At 39.3% G+C, this 23055-nt stretch overlaps 1 protein-coding gene across 1 annotated transcript in view; it reads right to left on the reverse strand.

Annotated features, from left to right (window-relative positions):
• Positions 1-21139, reverse strand: part of LOC122652782 (ubiquitin-like domain-containing protein CIP73) — a 43564-nt gene extending 22425 nt beyond the window's left edge. Inside the window, exons 1-4 of the mRNA XM_043846634.1 lie at positions 20994-21139; positions 16433-16582; positions 1635-1752; positions 588-695 (exon numbers count right to left, since the gene is read on the reverse strand). Coding sequence (XP_043702569.1) covers positions 588-695; positions 1635-1752; positions 16433-16558 — 352 coding nt within the window. The 5' untranslated portion in view covers positions 16559-16582; positions 20994-21139. The remainder of the gene's footprint in view (positions 1-587; positions 696-1634; positions 1753-16432; positions 16583-20993) is intronic.
• Between the last annotated feature and the right edge of the window lie 1916 nt (positions 21140-23055).

The raw sequence follows: 23055 nt of genomic DNA on the forward strand, positions 1-23055 counted from the left end.
CATAGTTCCTAGTCAAGAAATACCCACATTTGGTATTTTGAGTCATCTGCAAGGCCTCCAGCATCACTTGGAATCTTGAATGCCCTACAGAGGACTATGGAAAGCTAAGGTCAATGAGGCCAAGTGCTTTCTCATTTCTTTGAACACCATTCATCACCAACTTTTGACCAATGATGCAGGGGTAATTAGTCTGGAAAGATGGAAACAACTGGACTTCTGAAGATAAAAGTGCATAAGCAAGTACATAGACGAAGAGTTATCTTCAATCTTTAACTTTCTGGACCTTAATCTCAGCAAAGTCTAGCGGTTGCTCCTACGATTTGCTCAGGTATAGTAGGGTGGACATCATCTATATGGAGGATCATTTGCATACCACTTTGCAGTGATCTGCCTTTTTTATCTTTTGGATTCTGAATAAAATCTTTACCTAAATATGGAAATAATGCAGGGTTGGTGCTTCAGATGCTAATGCTCTATTAGTTTATTTTCCCATCATCACAAATTCAAAGAAGGAAAATAAGAGATAAAGAATACATTCAAATATATGTAGTTAATAACAAAAAAAAACTTCGGAAGGAACAGTAAACCTGGGTGGTCAGGTAAGCTCTCAGATCCCATAAAACCCATTGTGGATGCAGACGAAGGGGGGATCGGTTGTCGAACAACCAAATGCAAAGTATGACCATCTTCCACATCTAAATCAAAGTTAAGGACTCATTCCTCAGATAAATTTGACCATCATTCAAATAACGTAGAAATATAGAGCTGACCAGGTAGAGAAGAATGACACAATGGCACAAAGTGCAAACACCACCAACACGGTGACATACTAACAGATATACTACAAAATATAACAAATCAAGAATGCACTGGAGGATCAATCAAAGAAACTCCAAACACAAAGGAAAACAATATGGAAGTTCAAATAATACACACTTTCTGTTATTTGTTGATGCATGTAATCCACTGCAGCCAAAATTAACTGTGATCAATATGAGTCATCTGATGAAAGGTCAGAACATGCTTTCTTCACAATTCATCAGTAGATGATAGGTATTGTTTTAATCTTGGTGCCACTGCAAGGGGAATTGAGCATGTAAGTAACATTCAGCCACTGTACACATGTGCTCAGGTCCACAATGAAGTGATAAAGGATGAACTAGAAAAATCAGGGGAAAATATGACATCAACAACGAAGGATTAGTTGATAAGGCTGAAGTGAATTCCTAGCCTAGGATTGACAAAGCATGCAATGCATCAAATGATTATTAGAGTGCAAAATGCAATAGCGACACAACTAAGGAAGTATCACTTTGAATGTAACAAGTGAATATTTTCATTGCACACACTATGATACAAAGCAAAAGCAACAGCCACTAAACACCTTCTGGTAGAAGTAGCAAAGAAGTACCTCAATCTAATGTAGAAAATCCAACATGGTACATATTTTATCTACAGATCATATGCAAGTATTTGTTGCTACAAAACCATAGAACCTTGTAAATATTGGTAGGAGGGTAGGTTACGAATGGATATTTTTCCTCACAGCATTTTATAGTTAAGAAAAAAATTGAGCACCAAAGAATCTATAACTGAAATAATACCAAAGCCTGATACAAAAATTTTAAGGATACGGTAAGCAGAGAGGAGCTGATCATCCTTCAAAACTTTTCCACGGCATATTAGGCGCTGTTGTTCTGATACTACCCCAGTAACAGTAGCAATCTGATCCTTCAATGCAGGAACTGGCATCTACAGAAAATTGAGAAAATTGAGTACAGAAAAATTAACCATCTGAGATAATGAAAATCACACATTGCCTTTGCTGACTGTACAATTTTTAGGTACGATGACACCAAAGCTACTTACGGGTATACTTACATAAAATGCATGAAAAATAAGCTGCTCTCCCGCAAAATCAGAAAATTTTGCCTTTCATAAAGATGAGGAACCTCCACTCTACTTCAAATGGACCAATATAGTAATACTGATGCAGATTTCCAGCACCTGGGTTGGTTTGATCTAGGTGGGTTTGGTACATTATTGAACCAGTTCTTTGACTCAAACTGAACCTGTCTGTGTGGGATTTTGGGATTCCTGAAAATCAGGATTGTTGGGCCAGTTGGTATCTTTGGCTTCTTGTCCAGGAATTTTATCTCCAGCAACAAGTTTCCTATATTTCAGGAAACTGCAATTGCAACTTTATATCCCACGTATAGAGGAATTAGAGCTCCTTAAAATCAGCCCCCTTTTGGCCCAATATGGAGAAGATATGGCTTTATGATATGAAAGTTACACAGATCCTATCTTTTAGGATCGGTCATAACCGTGGGAACTGCTTTAAGGAATCATCACATAAGGAGATTTTCTAAAATGAGGACAGCACTAATGGGCCCATTTGAAGACAGATTTGGCAAGATTTAATGAGGCTTATCTTCAGCCCAATATGCTATTTGCGTGGAAGATTTACGGTGGGGCCAGCTTGGGGATATTTGTGGGTTCTTCTGATTTTTAGGATTAAATTGTAGACATGGTTTCAATTTAGTTGTTATTTCAGTCTTTTATTGTAGTCAGGTTACTATATAAAACCTGTATTGGAATTAGGAAGTTTCTATTTTTTTGTTCTCTTACATATTATAAGAAGAAAAGGAAGATTCAGAAAACATTAGAACAAAAAGGGCGTACCCAGTGAACGAGGCTCATGCCACTGCAGGGTCTGGGGAGGGTCATAACGTACGAAGCCTTACCCCCACTTCGTGGAGAGGCTATTTCTAGAAACTCGAACTCTTGACCACTTGGTCACAATGGAGCAATCTTACAGTTGCACCACGGTCCACCCTCAACAGAAAAAAAAATAAAATAAAATAAAACGATTTGATGAATTAAAGAGTGCGATTGTTAACCACGTAGCTGTGAGAGCCAGTGTGAGGTGAGAGGCTCAACCATCTATCCTATCCCTTTATTTTCTTCTTTCGTATGTAAAGAAAAGAGAAAATAAAATTCTGTTACTTAATTCTGTTTTCCTATTTCAATGATCCTGTTCCAATTGATCTCTCATTGGTTCTTCCCTGGTTCAAGATCAATTCTGCTTTTAATACAATTAACAATATTGCATAATCATGTGAAAAATGTTCAAAATATTAATTAATAGGGTTGGTGGCTGCCACGCTGGGTGGCCCCTGCACCAACATGGGGGGCCAATGAGAGCATGCGTGTGGGGCATCAATAGGGGTGAGATTGTTAGTACTAAACATTGTGTGGAATAGGCCATATTAGAAAATGTATACAACTTACACTAGTGGGCGAGCCTTTGCACAACGGTTAAGTTGCGCTATTGCAACCTGTTGGCTGTGGGTTCAAAACTTGAAAACAGCCTCTGCTGCAAAGTAGGGGGTAAGGTAATGTAGTCCTAGATAGATAGAAGATCTACTAGGAACCAACACAACCAGGATCTGTAAGCTGCTGGTTCGATGGGGCAGATTTGAAGTGTTAGGTCAATTTTAGGGCTACGGTTAGGGTTAGGGCAATGGATAGGTATCTTATATGGTAAAGCCGGGCAGGTTTAGAGGAGTCTAATGAACTAGGTTTTAAGGGTTTTGGATGGGTGGAAGTAGGTTAGATGGATATGGGCAGCAACTAGGATTAGGGTTTTGAAAGGTGGAAGATGATGGAATCTAGGGTTTATAATAACAGGAAATCAGGTGGTTGAATGGGCTTAATATTTAGGTTGAGTGTGGGTAGGGTGGAGGGGAATATATGCTGAAAGTTACAGCTAAGTCAGATGGTTAAATCTGGAGTTATGGAGGTTTCCTAGTAGAGATAGGAGAGGGATAAAAGTGTAATTTCAGATAATTGGCTGGGTGGATGGTACTGAAATTTGGATCGAGTCTCTTTTAGGGTTTGAGGAAGATTCGATCAAAATTTAGCAGGTTCTAACGGTTAGATTTGGCTAGGCAGAATTCTCACGGAAATCACCTTGCATGTGACCTAGAAGGGAAGAAGAATAGTTGCAGGTTTTAGGGTCCTAATGGATCTACGGTATTAATGGTGGATGAGGAAAGTAGTAAGGATTGAGTATTGACAACGGGGATCGATGGGGGTGGGTTTAGAGGATTAGGAGAAGAAAGGCAAGTCCATAAGGCTAAGCACATTTGCCCCTCCCAGACCTTGCAGTAGCGGGAGCCTCATGCACTAGGACGCTCTTTTTTATACAGCGTACACTACCAACCTATGGTCCGAAGTCACACTACCCTTTTGGGTGTGAGTTTCTAAGATCTGAGGTTCCACTATGTTAAAGTTGGGTGTCCTAGAAATTTCGTGACCTAATTTGACCGTTTGGCCCTCGAAACCAACCATCGAAACTTTCAAAAGAAGAAGAACAGGTTTTGATCGCAATCTAGTACCTTGTTTCTAATAAGTTCAAAACCAGTACAAGATAACAGGATCACGGCACCCAAAATTGATCAGAATTAAGAGAAACTTTCAGAACTCAAAATAGACTTCATGCTACTGATTAGAGAAGTCTGAAACAAATTAAAGTTATTGAAAACAGAGGTATCGCAGGCCTGTTTTGACTGCAATAAATCAGTATTAACTCAGGCTCTGTTATGCCCGAATCATCAACAATAAGTTGTCCTCAGATAACCAATAGGAACAGAAGTAACTAAGTTGAAACAAACTGAATATACTCACTTATAATAGTACAGACACAATATAGAAAATAAGATAGAAAAAGAAGGATATGATTTGAAAAGTCTCACCCCAAGCCTAGGCTAGTTTCTCACCAACCACCCCCGACTCTCACGAGGAACAGAATCTCACTACAACTCTGCTTCTCACAAAAAAAATTGTATAAATTCAAATCCATTCCAATTCAGATTTCAAATGCTTACAGGCAACTCTTTTTACAGAGATCGGGAGGGCTCTAGACCCTCATTGGAACTTCCTCCTAGACTTAATGGCTTGTACATTTCCAAAGACTTACATTAGGACTCTTTTCAATACACTTGATGAACTTTACATTTTCAAGATCTTTCATAACTAACAATGAAACTAGCCTATCGACATCCCTTACATTGGAACTCTTTTCATTATACTTAATGAACTTTACATTTTCAAGGTCTTTCATAACTAACAATGAAACAGACACCTTTTGGATACCCCAAGGAACAGGCATATTGTTGTCTCCTGGGGTCTTGATTTGTCTCTTTTACAGTCTACCACCTCTGCGTAGGTTGGGTTGCTGGTTCTTGTTCCCCCCCCCCCCTTTTTTCCCCTTTCTCTTGTATATTCCCCCCCCCCTTCTTTTTCCGCCCCCCCCCCCCCCGGGGTTGGTAATATATTTATTCACCCAAAAAAAAAACAATGAAACTAGTCTATTGACATCCCCAAGACTTCACTAACTTTAGAGGACTAGATACACCTAACTAGTTAAATTCGTGTGGACCACTTATCCTTCGTATCATAGATCAAAATTTCACCGGATATTTAAGCCAGGCCAAGACGAGATGCTATGTCGAAATGAAAAAAATGCAATACTTTGAAATTTTCGGTCATCTCGTTTTAGAATTTTCGGTCTACAAAATGCACCATTTTGTCGAAATTTCGGTTATTTCGGTACAGTATTTCAGTCATTTCGGCATTTGACACTCCAAAATGGTCAAGCAAAACTCATAGAAAAATACAATATTTCAGCGAAATTTCAGTATCTCGGAAATTTCGGTCTGGACGAATGGTCTTCTAAGACAAGATTTAATACTATGCTTCAAATATGGATAGTCACAATAGAAAACATTAAAATTTCCGAGCCCATGACCCATAAACCTGTTAGGTTACTTATTTAACCCATTAGACTTGGATTTGGGCTTGTTTCAATGTGAGTACTTGTCCTGGAACCCTCAAGTAGCCAACGATTTTGGAAAAATACCTATAGTTATGTATTGTTCTTGTGTGAAATAGGAAATCTCTATGGGATGTAGAAAACCCTAGTGGGACGCTAGTGGTGCTGGTGAGAGCCTAGCCAAGGCTGATGCCCGTCTCTGGAAAGGTTGTGACTCCTCCAAATTCCTTCACCCTATTAGTTAGGCGTCTATCTACCTCGCAAAAGAAGAGGGGTGGTCTTGGTTTGAGAAGCATTAAAGATGTCAATTCTGCTGGAATCCTCAAGCTGAATTGGAAGTTAGCGTTCAAGTCGCAGAGTATTTGGGTTGACTAGGTTTATTCCCACCTCCTTCGTTATGACTCTATTTGGACTGCTCCTTCTATTTCTGATTCTTCTTGGGTCTGGCGTAAGGTCCTAAAGCCCAGACACCTTGCTTACGGGGGATATTATATCCTTAATCGATAACGGTGCCTCCACTAGATAATGGCTGGACCATTGGCACCCACTAGGACTTCTTCTCCACTATGTCGATGATAGAGCCATTTACAGTTCAAGCTATGGTAGGCTGGCCATGCTCTTGTACATTCTTTGGCACGATGGTTGGGCTCCCCCCTCCTCCTCTCCCCCTTTGTCTACCATATGGAATGCTATCGAGTATTCCCAGAAGGCCCAATGGTAGTGGTGATATAGTTACTTGGTCTGCTTTTTGTTGGGCCTCTACAGTGCCAAGTCAGCTTGGGGCCTCATCAAGGCCCGCAGAGCCATACAACCATGGCGGCATTTGGTCTAGTTTAAGAGCCGCACTCCCAGCCATAGCTTCATTGTCTGGTGAGTTTTCTCCTGCTGCCTCCCAACGCAGTCCTTTCTTATTCAGAGATAGATTCCAGCCCCTCCTTGCTACCTTTGCTGGAATGCCATTGAAGACGTGGATCACTCGTCTTTGACTGCCCCTTCTCCTACTCGGTTTGGAAAGGTCTTCTTGGAAATTGTTGGCCTCAGAGAAGAAGGATTTTTCCCTTCAAGAGAGAATGGATTTGGGTGGACATATCCTTTGCTGACAAATGTAGTTGTGATACGATGGGCAAGCTTGCATTTGGTGTCAGTATTTACCACATCTGGATGGAGCGCAACCTCAAAAGATAGACCTCTAAATCCAAATCTATCCAGCACATTTGGGATACCATCGTCTTTGATGTCAGAAGCAAGTTATATATGGCCCACTATAGGTGTGTCAACTCCCCTAGGAATACTCATTGTAAACTCTTGGGGCCTTACCATTTCTCTGATGCAAAACCATGTCCCCCTTATGTGAGGGCTGGGCTGGGCTTTGTAAGTAGTATATCATGTCCCTCCCTCCCCCCCCCCCCCTTTTTTTTTTTTTTTTTTTTTGGGGGGGGGGGGGAGTCCTTGACTCCTTGTATTTCTCTTCTTTTGGTAATGAAATATTTTATTCACCCAAAAAAAAGGCATGAGTGAGATGCTCTGGCCATATCTTCTTCTACTTTTATTCCCTTCAAATCTGTTTTGTACATTCAAATAAGTGTTGTGATTTGTTTTCATCGACATATTATACTTTGAAGCTTGGATGAGTACACAAATTCTGTTGTGCTGAGGTTTTATATATCCATCGATACTTACCGATACATACCGTATCTTTAAGGTACCGATACAATAATTACTAATTAAAAGAAAATGTATAGCACTGTACCGGTTGATACAGCTTGATACTAATTGATTCACACAAAACTCATGATATGGATATATTGCTTTTTTTTCTTCTTTTTTTTTTGTTTTTTTTTTTTTTCGTATTACGTGTATGTTTGGTTTGCACACAACCATCATCTTGGTTGCACCTTTACCTGACACTACTTCTAACTCTGAGTTTGATCCAGCCCGCAACTTTCTACGGTATTAGACTATTAATACACGTAAAAAACCTCATCATTTATACATAATCAACTGAAAACAACTGTGTTGTCGTATTTTGTTCTCATTTTCATACATGATATGTAAATATATTTTACATATTGTTTATTAAGTGCTTTACGCTTTAAAACTATACTTTGCATGTGTCCTTTCCTATTCGTTCCTTGACCATTTCCATGTGTACCTTTAACGTATCTTGCGTCTCTCTATTACAATACGATACGTCTTTTAAAATCACCCTTCCAATACGATACTGATACTTAAATCTTGAGCGTCATCTTAACCTTAAAACTGAACTTATGTGGGGCTATATTAGTGGAGTTATATCGCTGTTTTAAGGCAATATCAGTATCTCATTATAAGCTATTTTTGGAGGTAAGACAATCCTCCAATAGGTCTTTGTTGCTAATTTTATGCTGGATTTGAGAGGTTCCAACCGTTGGATTGAGTAGATGTTCTGATATCATGTTCTACCAATTGAACAGCAAAATCAATTCTAGTTTGGTACTGTTTTGTTTACTGTATGGGAAGTTACAGCATAATTGCTGAATCTGGAACTTGAGTTTCGATTTTGGTACACCCACTCATATCTTTGAATCCAACCGTTGGATTGCTACGAGGTTTTGGGAAGTTGTTCCCCTCATACCAGCCCTATATTTGTTTCAGCTTTGAGGCTTATCCAATTTGTTGATTGGTTGTTATTTGTTTTGATGCGGATCCGGGGTTCGAAAACCCGGCTCAGATTGCTTATGGGCCCACCCGAATAATAGAATTCAATCAAGCCCACAACTAATGGCAATTTCATAATTTACCGAAACTCAACTAACAAGAGAAGAGAACCAAATATGGGTGGAAGTGCTTGTAATTGGAAGGGTTAATCTTGGAACCAAAGATAAAATATGGATAATGGATGAATTAAGCTAAAGTATAAGGGTATAATTGGAATTACAAAAAAGGAATCATGAAGATCTTCTTCCTTTCGTGAACCAGGAATCACCAAATCCAGCAGAAGCCCAAGATGCTTCAGTCGATCGAACTTTCTATTAATGAATTTGTAATTCATTGAAGAAAAGATTAGTAACTTGTCAATTGCTGCTGACAGAGCAAAACCAAACCCCCTTGGAGGAGCTACTGAGCCCAAAATTCTCGATTAATCCAAATTCTCATTCAAATTAGTAGTGAGAACTGAGAAATCATAGTATCCTTTCTCTGTGAACAAACTCTTAGCCCTATAATGCAACCCCGGGTTATAAAACCCTGATTTTTGGATCGTTATGGGACCAACCAAAATAATAAACTACTCAATTTAAAGGTATAGTAGCAATCTTTAAATTCTGCAAAGTTTAGGACTCCTTTTGGCAAGAAAACAGAATTTAGGGCTGAATGGTAAATAAACTTAAAGACAAAAGACCAATGTAGTATTTCAAAATGGTCTGGGGATCATGGTTCTAAATCTAGGTTTCCCAAGAAACCGAGACAAAACTTGGTACAAGTCAGGTTTTGACCGGGTTTCGACCATATTTCACACATTTCAGTAGTTTCGACTGAAAAAAACCAAGTTTCGACCAATTTTGACCAGTTTTGACAGCACATGACATGTCGAGTTTTGCCCAGAAAAGTACCAGGTTTCAACCTAGTTTCGGTTGAAACTTGGGAAATCTCAGTTTCTTGGCTGGTCGAAACCGGCCTCGAAACCGAGATTTAGAACCTTGATGGGGGTAAAATAGAACAAAACTTAGTAAATGAGGGCTTTTGAGCAAAATAACCAAAAGAGGTCTTTAAGTGGAATTTCCAAGCTTTGATCACCCTTAACCTCATGACACTGCAAACAGGTTCACAAAACAGATTTCCTTGTGGTTGCTCTAGCCCCGCAACCAAGGCTCAAAAAGACTTGTGGTTTTAATATTAGAATCGCAATCCACAACCCTCTCAACTCCAAACCACAAAAATCCCAAAACCCAAGTAATACTTGGACAATAAATTTCTGAAAACAGGTAATGCGGTAGTTGGGGATTTGGTTTCAATGGCAGATCTATAACTCCCGCTAGAGGGGGATTTTGGGAGTGCGATTCAAGGGCTTGAATCGCCCTAAGATGTATAACCTACGCTCCAAGTTTCAGGAAGAACAGAGATGGATCTTTACCGTTTGATCCAGAACTGATGGGCTGCAGGTGACCGCTTAGAACAGACACAACTGAATAGATCTTAATGAAACTGAAATAGGAAGAGATAACAGGAAGGAGGAGAAGGTTAGACAAGGAAGTCTGCCCTGTGAGGATGAACCAGAAGGAAAAAATCGAACAGGAAAGGGAAGAGAAGACCAAATGAACCAACCTTGGCTCCGACAAGTCACGACAACAGCATTTCAAGACTTAAACTGAGGAATTCCTAATCATAATCTGAAACTGAAAACAGAATTTGAAACTAATTGGACTCCTACCAATGATAGCTAACAGCAGGCATACAATAATAGTAAAATGAAATTACAAAACCTTAATTTTGGGTCGATACGGGCCCACCAAAATAATAAACAACTCAATATAAAGGTATAGTGGCAATTCTGTAAATGCTGGACAGTTTGGGACCCCTTTTCATAATAAAACAGACTTAAGATGGAATGGTAAATAAGCTTAAAAGAGGAAGGACCAATCTGGTATTTCAAAATGGTCTGGGGATAAAGTAGAACAAAGCTTAGGAAATAATGGCTTTTGTGTAAATTAAACTAAAGATGTCCTTATGTGAAATTTCCATGCTTGATCAGCCTCAACCTCACGACACCACAAACAGGCATTCGAAACAGATTTCCTTGTGGTTGCTTCTGCTCTGCAACCAAGGCTCCAAAACACTTGTGGTTTTAGGATTAGGATCGCAATTGCCAACCCTCTCGACTTTTTCCCAAGCCACAAAAATCCCAAAACCCAGGTAATACTTGGACAATAAATTTTTTAAAACAGGTGATGAGGTAGTTGCAGATTTGGTTTCAATGGCAGGTCTGTAACTCCCGATAGGGGGGATTTTGGGAGTGAGATTCAAGGGCTTGAATTGCCTGATGATGTATAAACTATGCTCCCAAGTTTTAGGAAGAACAGAGATGGATCATTAGAGTTCGACCCAAAACTGGTGAGCTGCAGGTATCGTTCGTAACTGAAATAGGATGAGATTATAGGAAGGAGGAGGTTACAGGAGGAAGTCTGACCTGCGAGGATGAACCAGAAGGCAAAAATCAACCAGGAAAGGGAGGAGAAGAACAATTGAACAAAACTCAGCCTTATCCCAACTTCATGGGGTTGGATACATGGATCCAAACAAAACAAAGTAGGGAAAACTGAGGCCTAAACAAAAAAAGGGAATGAAGAGATGGGAAAAGAGGGATGAAAAATGAGATGAGAAATGAAAGATGTAAGATGAAAGTAAGAGAAAAGAGGCACAGCCCAGCAAGTCGAGAGAATCTCAGCTAAATGGGGTCTGTTACATGGATCCTTACCCTCCAATAGGCTTTAACCAAGGTCATACTTGGTACAAGACCTAGACTATGCATGTACTTCCTCACACCTTCTCTATGGTCACTTTAGGCCTGCCCCTAGCTTTTTTAGCTCCTTCAATCAGAATCATATCACTCCTCCTTACTGGGGCTGATGCAGGGGCATCTGGCTGTTACAGCTACACCAAGAAAAGAAAGAAAAGAAAAAAAGGGGTTAAGAAGAAGTGCACACGCCAGCCCAAGGCCAAGTCTTGCATGCTCTTTGGGAAGTGGGGTCCACATGGCAACAGCTTCAACAAATTCTGTTATGTCCTTAGAAAGTAGTTATGAAGCCCTTGTTAGTTTTCAAAGAGTCTTTTCATATTTCCGAGGACTATTAATTAGTTTTTGCAGTCTTCTAAGTAGTAGTCAAAGAGTCTAGTACCGAGTTTTAATTTTGCTTTGGTCTTTTCACTTTGACTTCTTGGGAACAGTTTTTAATATCTTGGGGGCAGATTTCTATGTCTAGGATTTGTTATCTATGTATGGAGCATTTCAAAGGGGTCCTGAAATTCTTAGAGTCTACTTTAATGCTACTTGATGTACTCAAGGCTTTTAAAGCCTCCCCCCCCCCCCCCAAATATAATGCAAATCATGGGCTGCTTTCAAAGGCACCCAACGAATTTTTACAGTAAACTATCTGAATATTTTCTTGTGTGACTCAAGAGGGCTTATGTGAGATTCCTACAGCGGGCCTCGGTGGGGACTCCTATGGCTGGGCAACTAGTGGGACTCAAGGTTTGAGATCTCGCCGAGTTTCTCGGATTTTTGAAATCTCGAGATGAGATTGCCTGCGAGTCTCAAAAGTGCAATATCTCGGTTGGATCTCAGTTTCAACCCATTATTTTAACCCACCTACCACTTAAATACCTTACCTAATTGGACAAAACTCGACATATCTCGGCGAGATCTCGGATCTCGGGTCCAGATCTTGGGTTGACCCAAAGTTGAGGCTTCGAGTTGAAAAAAAAAAAAATGCACCAACTCGGCGAGATCTTGCCGAGATCTCGACTCGTCTCGGTTTTTCCAAGAGTCGAGTTGGCACCGAGACCCGAGTTTTAGTACCTTGGTGGGATACTAGCTTGCCAAAGTTATCTTCCTATCTTCAACATTCATGATCCATCACCATTTGCACCATTACCACCTTCATCATTCAAACAGCAACATAACAGGATCAGAACTAAACCAAATCTGACCCAAGCTGTCCAGCACCTACACCCTATTCTCTTCCAGATTCGGTCTTGGCTTGCTTACCCTCTCGGGTTTGCATAAAGGGTGTCCCTAGGCCTCCGTTAAACATGACCATACCACCTCAAACAACTCTCTCAGAGCTTGTCATTGATTGGGGCAACTCCCAAGTCAGCTCTAATACGATCATTCCTTACTTTATCCTCCATAGTTTTTCTATCATCCATCTTAACATCCTCATCTTTGCAACACATACCTTCTTAATATGACACTTCTTAACTGCCCAACATTCTACCCCATACATCATAGCCGGTCGTACAACAATCCTGTAGAACCTTCCTTTTAGCTTTAAAGGAATACGTCGGTCACACAGCACTCTAGACACACCTCTCCACTTCATCCATCCCACTTTAATCCTTTGTGAAACATCATCCTCTATGTCAGCTTCTTTATTTATGATTGACCCCAAATATTTAAGATATTCACTTTCCGGTATCTCTCTTTCCTCAATTCGCACCATGAAGATTTCAGTTTCCAACCCAACAGGCAGAATCGCAGGACATGAATAAAGGCCAGAATAGAAGAAAACCTGGTGCAGTTAGACGTTGGGTTAAATAGGGTTATTGTAATTTTTCTTATCGATAGGACTTAGTACGTAGTTGAGTTTGAGTTATTTTCCTTTTATTGCTGTTGATGGAGTTGTAGTTAGAGTTGGACTTAACTTTACCTTTAGTTTCAGAGTAGGATTAGGACTCTTTGTTTAGACTCTTTAAATAGCAGCTTGTAGTCCATCGTTGGACAGATCTGAATTTTAGAAAAGTTGAATGAAATTGGGTTGATACCTTTGCTGCCAAGAGCTGCGTATCTTTCTCTCCTTTGAAATCCCTCTATCAGCTCTTCTTCTCTTCTTTTCTCCCTACCTTGCTGCTGCTCTGTTCTAACATGATTTACAGCCCCAATCATTGGCATCGATCTCTACTGATACTCTTTAGATCAGTTTGAGATTTTAAGGGATCAATCCTGCGATAGAAACGACTCACCCTACAGAGATTCGAATCGAGATTTGATCCCTGCTGGAAGTTCTAACAAGAACTTCAAATCTGATTCTGCCCTTGCGCTAGATCTGAATTGCAGCACTTTTCCTTTGACCTTCGAGCTCCATTTGAAGTGGTGCTTGGTAGGAATCGATAGGCCCTAGTGTTATGATAGAGCATCCAAAATTTCAGGCTGAACCATGCATGAAACAAAACCAGAAAAAAAAACCATCTGACAAACATGCCAAACAATGTGGGAAATTTTTCCACAAGCACTGTCCATCTCTCCCAAGCCATCCTATCACTATGGCTGAAACACCTTCTACCACAATGTTAATGTTATCAAGATTCTCCCTCATAAACAGCTCCAGTTCCAGGCAGAATGGTACCAATTCCGCCGTAACAAAGTTGCCCCACAGCCCCCACCTATGACGAGGCTAATCATATAGACCCAGAACTACCGCTGAACACTCACCTACTCCAGAAGGACCACAATTGCTTAGAACATCCATCAAAGTTCAGCTTGACCATGCCAATAGGAGAGGCAATCACAACTCATACAAATCTTCCCAGGAAATTCCTTAGTGGAATTATCAGTGTTCAGATACTAATCTTAAACCATCTTAAAAGAAAGGGCTTAATGCAAATAGACGCTACATGTTGAGGAGATGAGGAATGATTTTTCCCATCTTGTCTTGGACTGTGAGGTAGCAAGAACAATATGGAGCTGTTTGTGGGGTCTATAATCTACATCAAAGGGTGTCGTCTTTCGAATATTATTGTGAAATGAAGAAACCAATAAACTTTATATATGACTTCATGTTGTTCCAAGAATTTGTCTAGATGTTAAAAAAACCAATTGTTTGACTGGGCATGACAATTGAAGATCTGGAGGATATAGATAGACCATCTTTTCGCACAACTCGGAACTCAGTGCTGAACATACCAATCAGATCTAATGGCCAGAATTTAAGAAGATGATTTCCAATGTAAGATTCAGAAATAAATTAACTTAAATATCAAATCGATGAGGTGGATTGATAGAGAGAAATGAGTGATTAATGGGTGTTGTAGAAGAGATAAAGTAGGGAAAGTTAACAAAAACTTAGGATCTGAGACTAGCATGTGATGGAAGGATGAGGGAAAAGAGGAGATTAAATCTGTTGTGCTGTCCCAATAAAGGAAGATAAGAAAATAGGCGGAAAAAAGGGGAAAACAGAAAACTGACAGCCATGGGAAGGGGAGAGAGAAAGAGAGAGATAAGGAGAGAGAGAATCATCTTACTAAATCAACAGAAGAGAGAAGAGAGCCAGCTAGGCCATTACCAAATCAACAAGTTTAATTCAGTAACACATACAATCGTAGGGGCGGTTACATCTATTTATAGAAAAAAAATCCGGATGAAATCTTCAAAATCTAAGACTCTTGGATAGCTAATCAACTTTACTAATAAGAACTTTAGTTATAAACCCTATAACAAACAAAACACAAACTAATCAAATAAGATATTTTGAACTTTAAAAACTTCTAATCGATAGCTAAATAAGAAATCATCAACCAGCCTTAAAACTCTACTAAAAAATAAGAAAAAATTACATAATTGCCCCCAAGTTTAATTAAAGGATTATCTTACCCTGGCATACAAGATCTGAACCAATACTAATCAAAATTAATCCCAGCCACATGATCTGAATCGTAGACTGCTTATGCATTACAAACCTTAACCTGAACCTAAACCTAACCCAGTCAACTAATCGAGATGGGAAAGTATAAGGCCTAGTTGAGCGCGGGTTAGCGCCTAAGTGGGCGATAACAAGACAAGTAATAAAACAGGAAAAAGAGAGTAGAGATATTGGCATAAACACAGTTCTAAAACTCGCCAAGATTTCGCCTCGGAAACTCGAGAATCTCAAGCTGCTCGAGAAGAGATCTCAAATCAACATTGTTTCGAAAAACTCAACCAAAATTCCAGCGAGATTTCGATAAAGTGCTGAAATGGTACAAACCACCTTATAAATAGGCAGCAACTAGACCCATTTTGAAGAAAACTCGACAGGTTCGTGGTCTTGGACCTAGAGAAGGGGTAAAAGGCTTGGATCTTGATTTGTTTTTTTTTTTACCACATCATCACTCAATACTACTGGGGGTTGCCACATCACTATGAAGAGATCGATTGCTGCTTACTGTGGAAGATTGGCTACATTCAACTACTTTAGGTAAAGTTACTATTCCCAAAAACTATTTTTTGAAAGAAGAAAAAAATACGAAAAATACTTGTTGTATGGAGGTAGATTCTTTATATGACAGACAGCGGAGGCCAATCTACGACCTCACGATGTTGAAATTAAGGGTTCAACATCTACTGCCAATTATGTCCCATAGCACTCAAACAATGTGTAGAATACGCAATATTACATTAAGGGTTTGACATTTACTGCAAACCAAGGGTGCAAATCCAAAACACCAAATTGGGTGCTTTTTTTTACAATTTGAAGATTTAAATATGTTTATTAAGCATAAAACAAGCTTCCCTTAAAGTTTCAGAGTCAACTCTGGCCATTTGCCCACCGAAACATCATACCGAAACCAAAAAAAAAAAATTTACAATAACTTGTCGAGATCTTGGTCATCTCGACCTGGTCGAGACACAGAGTCAAGATGAGTTTTTGAACCTTGGGCATAAATACTCACTGCCCTTAATAAAATTACTGTTTCACATTAAGAAAACACAACCTGGGTCAACAAAACATAACCACACTCCAACTTGAAACAATGAAACCCCATTAAAGCATATTCTTGGGCGGGTATTGAACCATTTAACCAACCCCTTTGAAAACAGAATATCTACAGTTGGATTAAGAATGGAAAATAGATGGCACTTACACGTTTGTTCACACGCAAAGTATAAGTTTGGGAATCCAATGTCTTTATCTTTATCTCAACAGTGGCCTCAGAACATTCTGCCTCATCTCCGCATACCATTACTTCATCAGCACCATTACTTCCCATCCTTGTCAGAAACCCACTTAGTACCTGAAGGGATATCAACATTTCATAACTGTATTAAGTTAAAACCAGTGATAATGTAATAACCAGTTCTATAGAACAAGAAAGATGTTATTCTTAAACAAAAAGGAACTTTAAGAGACTAATTCAAATTGTTAGTCCACAGGATCAAGAGTACAGAACATCAAACGTATGGGAAAAGATCTTTAGAAGAATATAAATATTAATTTAAAACACTGCAACTAGACCACACATACATGGTTATCCATGACATCATTTTCTTCTGGGTAAGAGATTTATGTCACCAACATTTTCCTCAAAACCAGTAGATCACATTCTGAAGTAACCAAAAAGCATCAATGCAAGGCCAAGTTGAAAGTTTAGAACCTTCCACAAAGACGGATGGAAACTGTGCCTATAAAAGGAGTTAAAAGGATCTGGTGTGAAAATATGTACAAGAAATTAAAGGATATTTGGTAGCATTTTGTATTTATCCCTTGCATTACTACAACACCATGCATTTATAGAACTGACGTCAAAATCCAACTTGAACAATTACATTAAGATTTAAGACCATAGGGCATACCCTGTGCACAAGGCTCCCACCACGGCGGGGTCTGGGGAGGGTCATAATCTACGCAGCCTTACCCCTGCTTTCGCAGAGAGGCTGTTTCTAGAATTACATAAGACCATAAAATCCCAAAATGCCCAGGATCATGTGATGAAAACCTGGGCCGGAATAGCCCTTATTGGGTCGCTTGTGGGCCCACCCAAACAAGGAAACACTCAAGTCCAAAGTTAAGTGGCAAAACAGTGAATAAATCAATGTATGCAAAGAGGGTGGCAGGGTTGTAATTAGAGAGAATCTTCAAGGACAAAAGTGTAGTTAGATGGAAAAGGGATATAAAGGTGAATAAAATAAGACTGGCGATAAACTTGAAACTAAAAGTAGGAGAACAATGGAAGGGGAGAGGGACAATCTTGGAAACAAGAAACAAAGGGATTAAAGTCACTCACGTTGGAAGGTTTTCTTCAACCTTCAGTCACGAACAAACCCGGCGAAAGGAGAGTGAATCAGATCGGGAGAACTTCCTCGACAGGCCTCTGTTTGGCATGAAATTTCACGCGAATGTTCGCAATTAGAAGTTCTATCGAATCCACCAGATAGACACTCAAAACTGCAGGTTGGAAAGATGTGGGAGAACCTGAAACAGAAACCTGGGGGTTGATGTTGCAGGTTTCAGTTCTCACAACCGAAGGAGATTTCGAGGTGGATCTTCAGAGGTTTGAGTCACCTATGAGTATGCTTCCTTCAACCCAGAACTCAGAGCTAATTGACAAAGATTAAGGATTAAATAAACTCTCTCTTGATTCTGGTAGCACCGCGAGAGAAAACCAATAACCAGTGATATAACCGTGAACAGGGGAAGCAGGAAATGAGGAGAGAAAAGGAGAACAGAAGATGAGAGAAACAGAGAGAGGATGAGAGGCTTCAAACCTGATCTGTTGCAGGCTTACTCAGCGCCAGAAAATGGTAAGTTTCAAGGTATGCAACAGGGAAGAAAGAAGAAGAAGAAGAAAAGATAGAAGGGATCCCCCCCCCCCACCAATATTCACACCACACTCAAGATGAAGAAAACTCAAATCAACTTTCTATTCATTCTCCAAATCTTTGAAATCTGTGTTCTCCTACGTATTACAATGAATATAAAGAAGCTCCCTAACAAATTAAAATGGAAACCTAAAGAAACTAGGAAATAACTTAAATTAGCAACTACCAAAAATAATTCCTACATAATCTATCCACCCAAATAAAATAAAATAAAATAAAGATTGCATCCCTATATCAACTACCAACCCCCTCTAGACCAGAAAATCGGTTTGGGCCGGTTCAGTCTCAGCTTAGGCCTCCAAAGAGGGTCGTTCCGGTCCAGACAAGCCAAGGCAACTGCATCATCATGCTTCAATCAAAGTTTTGATTGATGATCTTGTGGTCATGTCCAAACTTAAAACAATGAAAGAAGTGCTTTTTTAACATAAGCTGCATATGCAAAGAACAAAGATAATGTACAGGGACTAAAAACAAAGGGGGCAGGGAAATTTAAAAAAATAAATGGGGCCATAACCTATAAAGGCCAAAGAATCAAGTAGCATGAATTATGCACCTTGCAGAATCAAGAAATACAAATGGTAATACTTGATTGCAGATTCCTTTATATAAAAGGACTTGTGCCGCAAAAACAACTACTAGTGAAGGCAGTAAGGACTAAGACTACCCTACATGAGAACCAGCACAACACGTCTTACCACAATAGTGTAAATAATTCAACATTTGAGTATATTTTGAAACTGGTTCAGATGTACAAATATACAAACTTGGACATCAAGATTGAATTTCAGTGCACAATCCGGCACAGGCTAAAGTATGCTCTCCATACTACCATAAAGGAACCAGAGCCACAACATTGTGGAGAACTGGGTGTTACCATCACTGATATGGATGAATAGATGATATTTTAGATAAATAGTATTAGTCGTGACTTATGCACCAAGAGTGAAGCTTTACAATCAACAAGCTCGCAAAGGAAGTCTCCTTACGAGAGGAGTCACACAAAGGAAAAGCATGATTTTGGATAGAAGGATTACAAGTATGAATATAATATAACTAAAGGAAAAGGAACAAAGAAAAAGATAGAACATAAAATATATTCAGAAGATAACGAGGGACAGCACTAACATTCTGATGGCCATAAGATCAAGAGTGCACAAAATGACAGATTTTTTCCAGTAATAATTGCATCTCTCTTGAGTTAACTTTGATAACACCATGATAAATACAGGCAAAATCTCCGGATGTCCATTAAATCTAGCATGCAAAATCAAGCAAGATGCTCTCCAGTGACAATAAATTTCAGTCAAGACATTTCTTGATCTTATCAACAAATAAAGGTCAGTTTTATCAGAAAGCTTCTACTATTGAATTTAAATGGAGAGAAGCTTTTCTACACTTCTAACATGGACAGAGATTCATATCATCGGGAGAAATTTGCATAGCAACACTCCAGCTTTACTTTCACGAAATAAAGAACAATTCCCCTTTCAAAACAATTCCATTTACGGGCACTTAAGAACAGAAGTAGATAGTTTGCATGCCAGAACTGGTTTTTTTTTCCAGTACAGTGCATCAATTGGTCTACAAAATAATAGACGTCAAAATATTTATTTGTGATAGAGTATCTATGGTTCATGCTCTTTATTCTTTATTTGCATGGTGTAGTAAACTGCAAAAAATATATAAAGCATTTCTGTTTATATTCAACAAGTTAACGCACAAGGTCATTCCTACTATAAGTCTATAATGAATCACTTTCTAGCCTCTAGCATCTGCTTGTTGCTGAAATAAAACTAGTTTCATTTCCCTCGAATGAAATTCCAGTTATACCTCTTCAACTTTCACGATCAGAAAACATTACTAGACAATTGTATGGTAAGTATTCCAGAATACAGAATGCTCAATTCTTCAAATGCTCGTTATGGTGCCACAGTTTAATGGAACCTAAATGGATCAATTAACGGAACAATTTGGCAGTATTGCTCCGTTCCATCAGATTAGAGTTCCATTATTCTTGGCAGTTGGCATTCCAGATTAAGCAAACACAAGACAAAAATTATTATCAGTGCCCAAATGAAAGCTTCCCTAAAGGGCGTACCCAGTACATGAGACTCCCACCATTGCGGGGTCTGGGGAAGGTCATAATGTACGCAGCCTTACCCCCGCTTTGCAGAGAGGCTATTTCCTGAAATGAAAGCTTCCCTAATTGCATTAAAAAAACAAAGACACAATTGCAACTTTGCGCAGGGGGGGGGGAGATAGAGTAAAAACTCAGCAGTCAAAGAACTAAACCAAGACCAGTCCATCCCTAGCCGGGAACAGGATCAGTTTCAGCTGAAGCACATCAATTCACAAAGTTCGTAAACTTGTAGAACCAACCCTCTATAAATCGAGTATACTTCCAATGCGAACCAATGAGTATTTGAAAGTCGGGGCCGACTGAGAGTCGCCAATACAATGAAACGAAGAAATTTACAGTGTCACTACACAACTCAGCTTTCACATACTAAATTCGGCAGACACAATCTGCAATTTTTATTACTTTGAACTGACACGCAACTGAACCAAAACAATGATCAAATCTGATCACATTGACGTTACTTTGGCTTTCGAGAAGCCGTACGTAACAGTCCGACAAGCTTAGGGTTTTTGAATCAGAAATAACATTCATGAATCCATATCCAATACCAAATGCAGCAACTGAGCAGAAAAACAAGGATCGCAGCAAGAAAATCAAAAAATAAAACTGGGAAAAAATAACAAAGATTGTTAATCACGTCAACGTCAACTGAGAAAGCACAAAAAAAAAGAGGAGAGAGAAACTACCTGCGAAGGTCTGTATTGTCTCGATGAGAACTTTATCGAACAAACCTCGAGAGAGAAGATATGGAGAGAGGGAGAGAGGGAGAGAGGGAGAAAGGAGGGCAAAGCCAACAGAGAGCTTCTCTTTCTCCTTTTTTTATCTTCTGCTCTCTCTGTTGTAACGTTGTTGTGTTCTCACCCGCGTGGCAAACGCAGCAAATTGGGGCTCGTGACGTCGTCACTCTCTTTACTCGCGTTTGATGCAATTACTCTGAAACTTTCCCTTTTTTTTTTTTTTGTTTTTGTGGGTTGGAACCGGCTATACGGCGTACAGTGCACCTTCTCACAAAGAACTAAGGATTTTTGACAAATGCCGCTTAAAAATGGCCATTTGTCCAAATGTCTCTTACAACTTTTCTAATTATAAATTCCCTTTACTTTCAAATATTGTAGTATTTTAAAAAATCTAATGACCAAAATGCCCTTAATAAAAACCCATCAAAATTAAAGAATAAAATGACCAAGTTCCTTATCCTCCCCAAATCGTTTAGAATGTGAAAGTGAAATTTTTTTCTCCAAATCGATTAGGGTTTGAACCCATTTGGAAAACAAGGGATCAGAAGAAGAAAATGGTAGATTTCGAGACCACACCACTGCTTGTAAGTTATTGTTGATTTGAAGATCAAACCAGACCTTGCGGTTGATTATTTTCTCTGTTCCTGCTGCTAGTTCGAGTGTATCGATCTTTGCAAACTGAAGGCCTTTGCTGCTGATATTTTGGGATTGAAATATCCCCCTAAGGAGTCCCTCGATCAGCATTTGAAGGAGATCTGACCTCAGATCTGGGAGATACTAAAATCTCCCATCATTGCCTGCGGCTGACTTGTCCCCAAGTTTTCCTCTGCTGCAACTTTGAAGAGCTATATCTTAGCAATCACCTATTGGAATTGGGTGATATTTGGAGCCAAGGACTTTCACATAGAAACCAACACTCTACCTTGAAGTTGGTTGTCTTTGGATCACTGCAAGGGCTGATGCTAGATTTCTCCTTTGGTGATCTAAATTAGGGAAGTTCTGCAACTGCAGTTCCAGGCCTCCAACCATCAATTGAACCTGATTTTTGAAGAGCTGATTCACCATATCATTCTTTCCATTTGATGGTAACTTCCTCCCTAATCCATTGCCTGATACTGTGGTATTTAATTCCAAGTTTAAATCTGAAAATAGACTCTGTTCTGGGCATGCAATAGTTGAATGGAAAATGTCGAGTGAAATATGCTTCACAAACGAAAAGTGCTTTCTCCATTTACAGTGAAAATTTTCAATTTTCGCGGTTTATCTTTATGCATTTGGGAGGAGAGCCAGAACCTGCAAAGCTTACACATTTTCGTTTTTTTTTATTTTTTATTTCCCTCTTATAATTGGGGAGGAAATTTTGTTAGATGACATCTGTGGTTACTTGGTTGCCTCCATGGATTTAAAAGTTTCCATTTTTGAGCTTCCAGTATCGTATCCAATTTCACGTGTTGATATTATAAATCTCAACTCTCTTGTGATGTTTGCATTTATCAAACTTTGAAACTGTTTCTTCATTTTCGTTGAGCCCAGTATTGTATTCAATTTCTTCTTCTGATCCCTTGCTTTCTAGATGGGTTCAAACCCTAACTGATTTGGGAAAAAATTTTAGTTTCAAATCCTAAACGATTTGGGGAAGATGAGGGCAATTTGATCATTTATTCTTTAATTTTGATGGGTTTTTATCAGAGGGGCATTTTGGTCATTAGATTCACATCCCATTGTAATGGATTGGGCCAAAATGCTACAATGTTTTAAAAATAGGGGAGAGTTTACAATTAGAAAAGTTGTAGAGGGGCATTTGGACAAATGGGCATTTTCAAGGGGTATTTTTCAAAACCCCAAGAATTAATATTATTGGGCACGAATCCTATCCAGTCGCATGGCTCCTGCACTTGGACACAGAAGCATGCGAAAGTACTGTACTGCCCCATGGAAAGTTGGAAATCCCGCCAAAGTAATGCTTGCATGCGCACTCCTATTGGCTAGCGCACTTGCAGACTCTGAAAAC

This window comes from Telopea speciosissima, chromosome 2, assembly GCF_018873765.1.
Source record: "Telopea speciosissima isolate NSW1024214 ecotype Mountain lineage chromosome 2, Tspe_v1, whole genome shotgun sequence".
Lineage (NCBI taxonomy): Eukaryota > Viridiplantae > Streptophyta > Magnoliopsida > Proteales > Proteaceae > Telopea > Telopea speciosissima.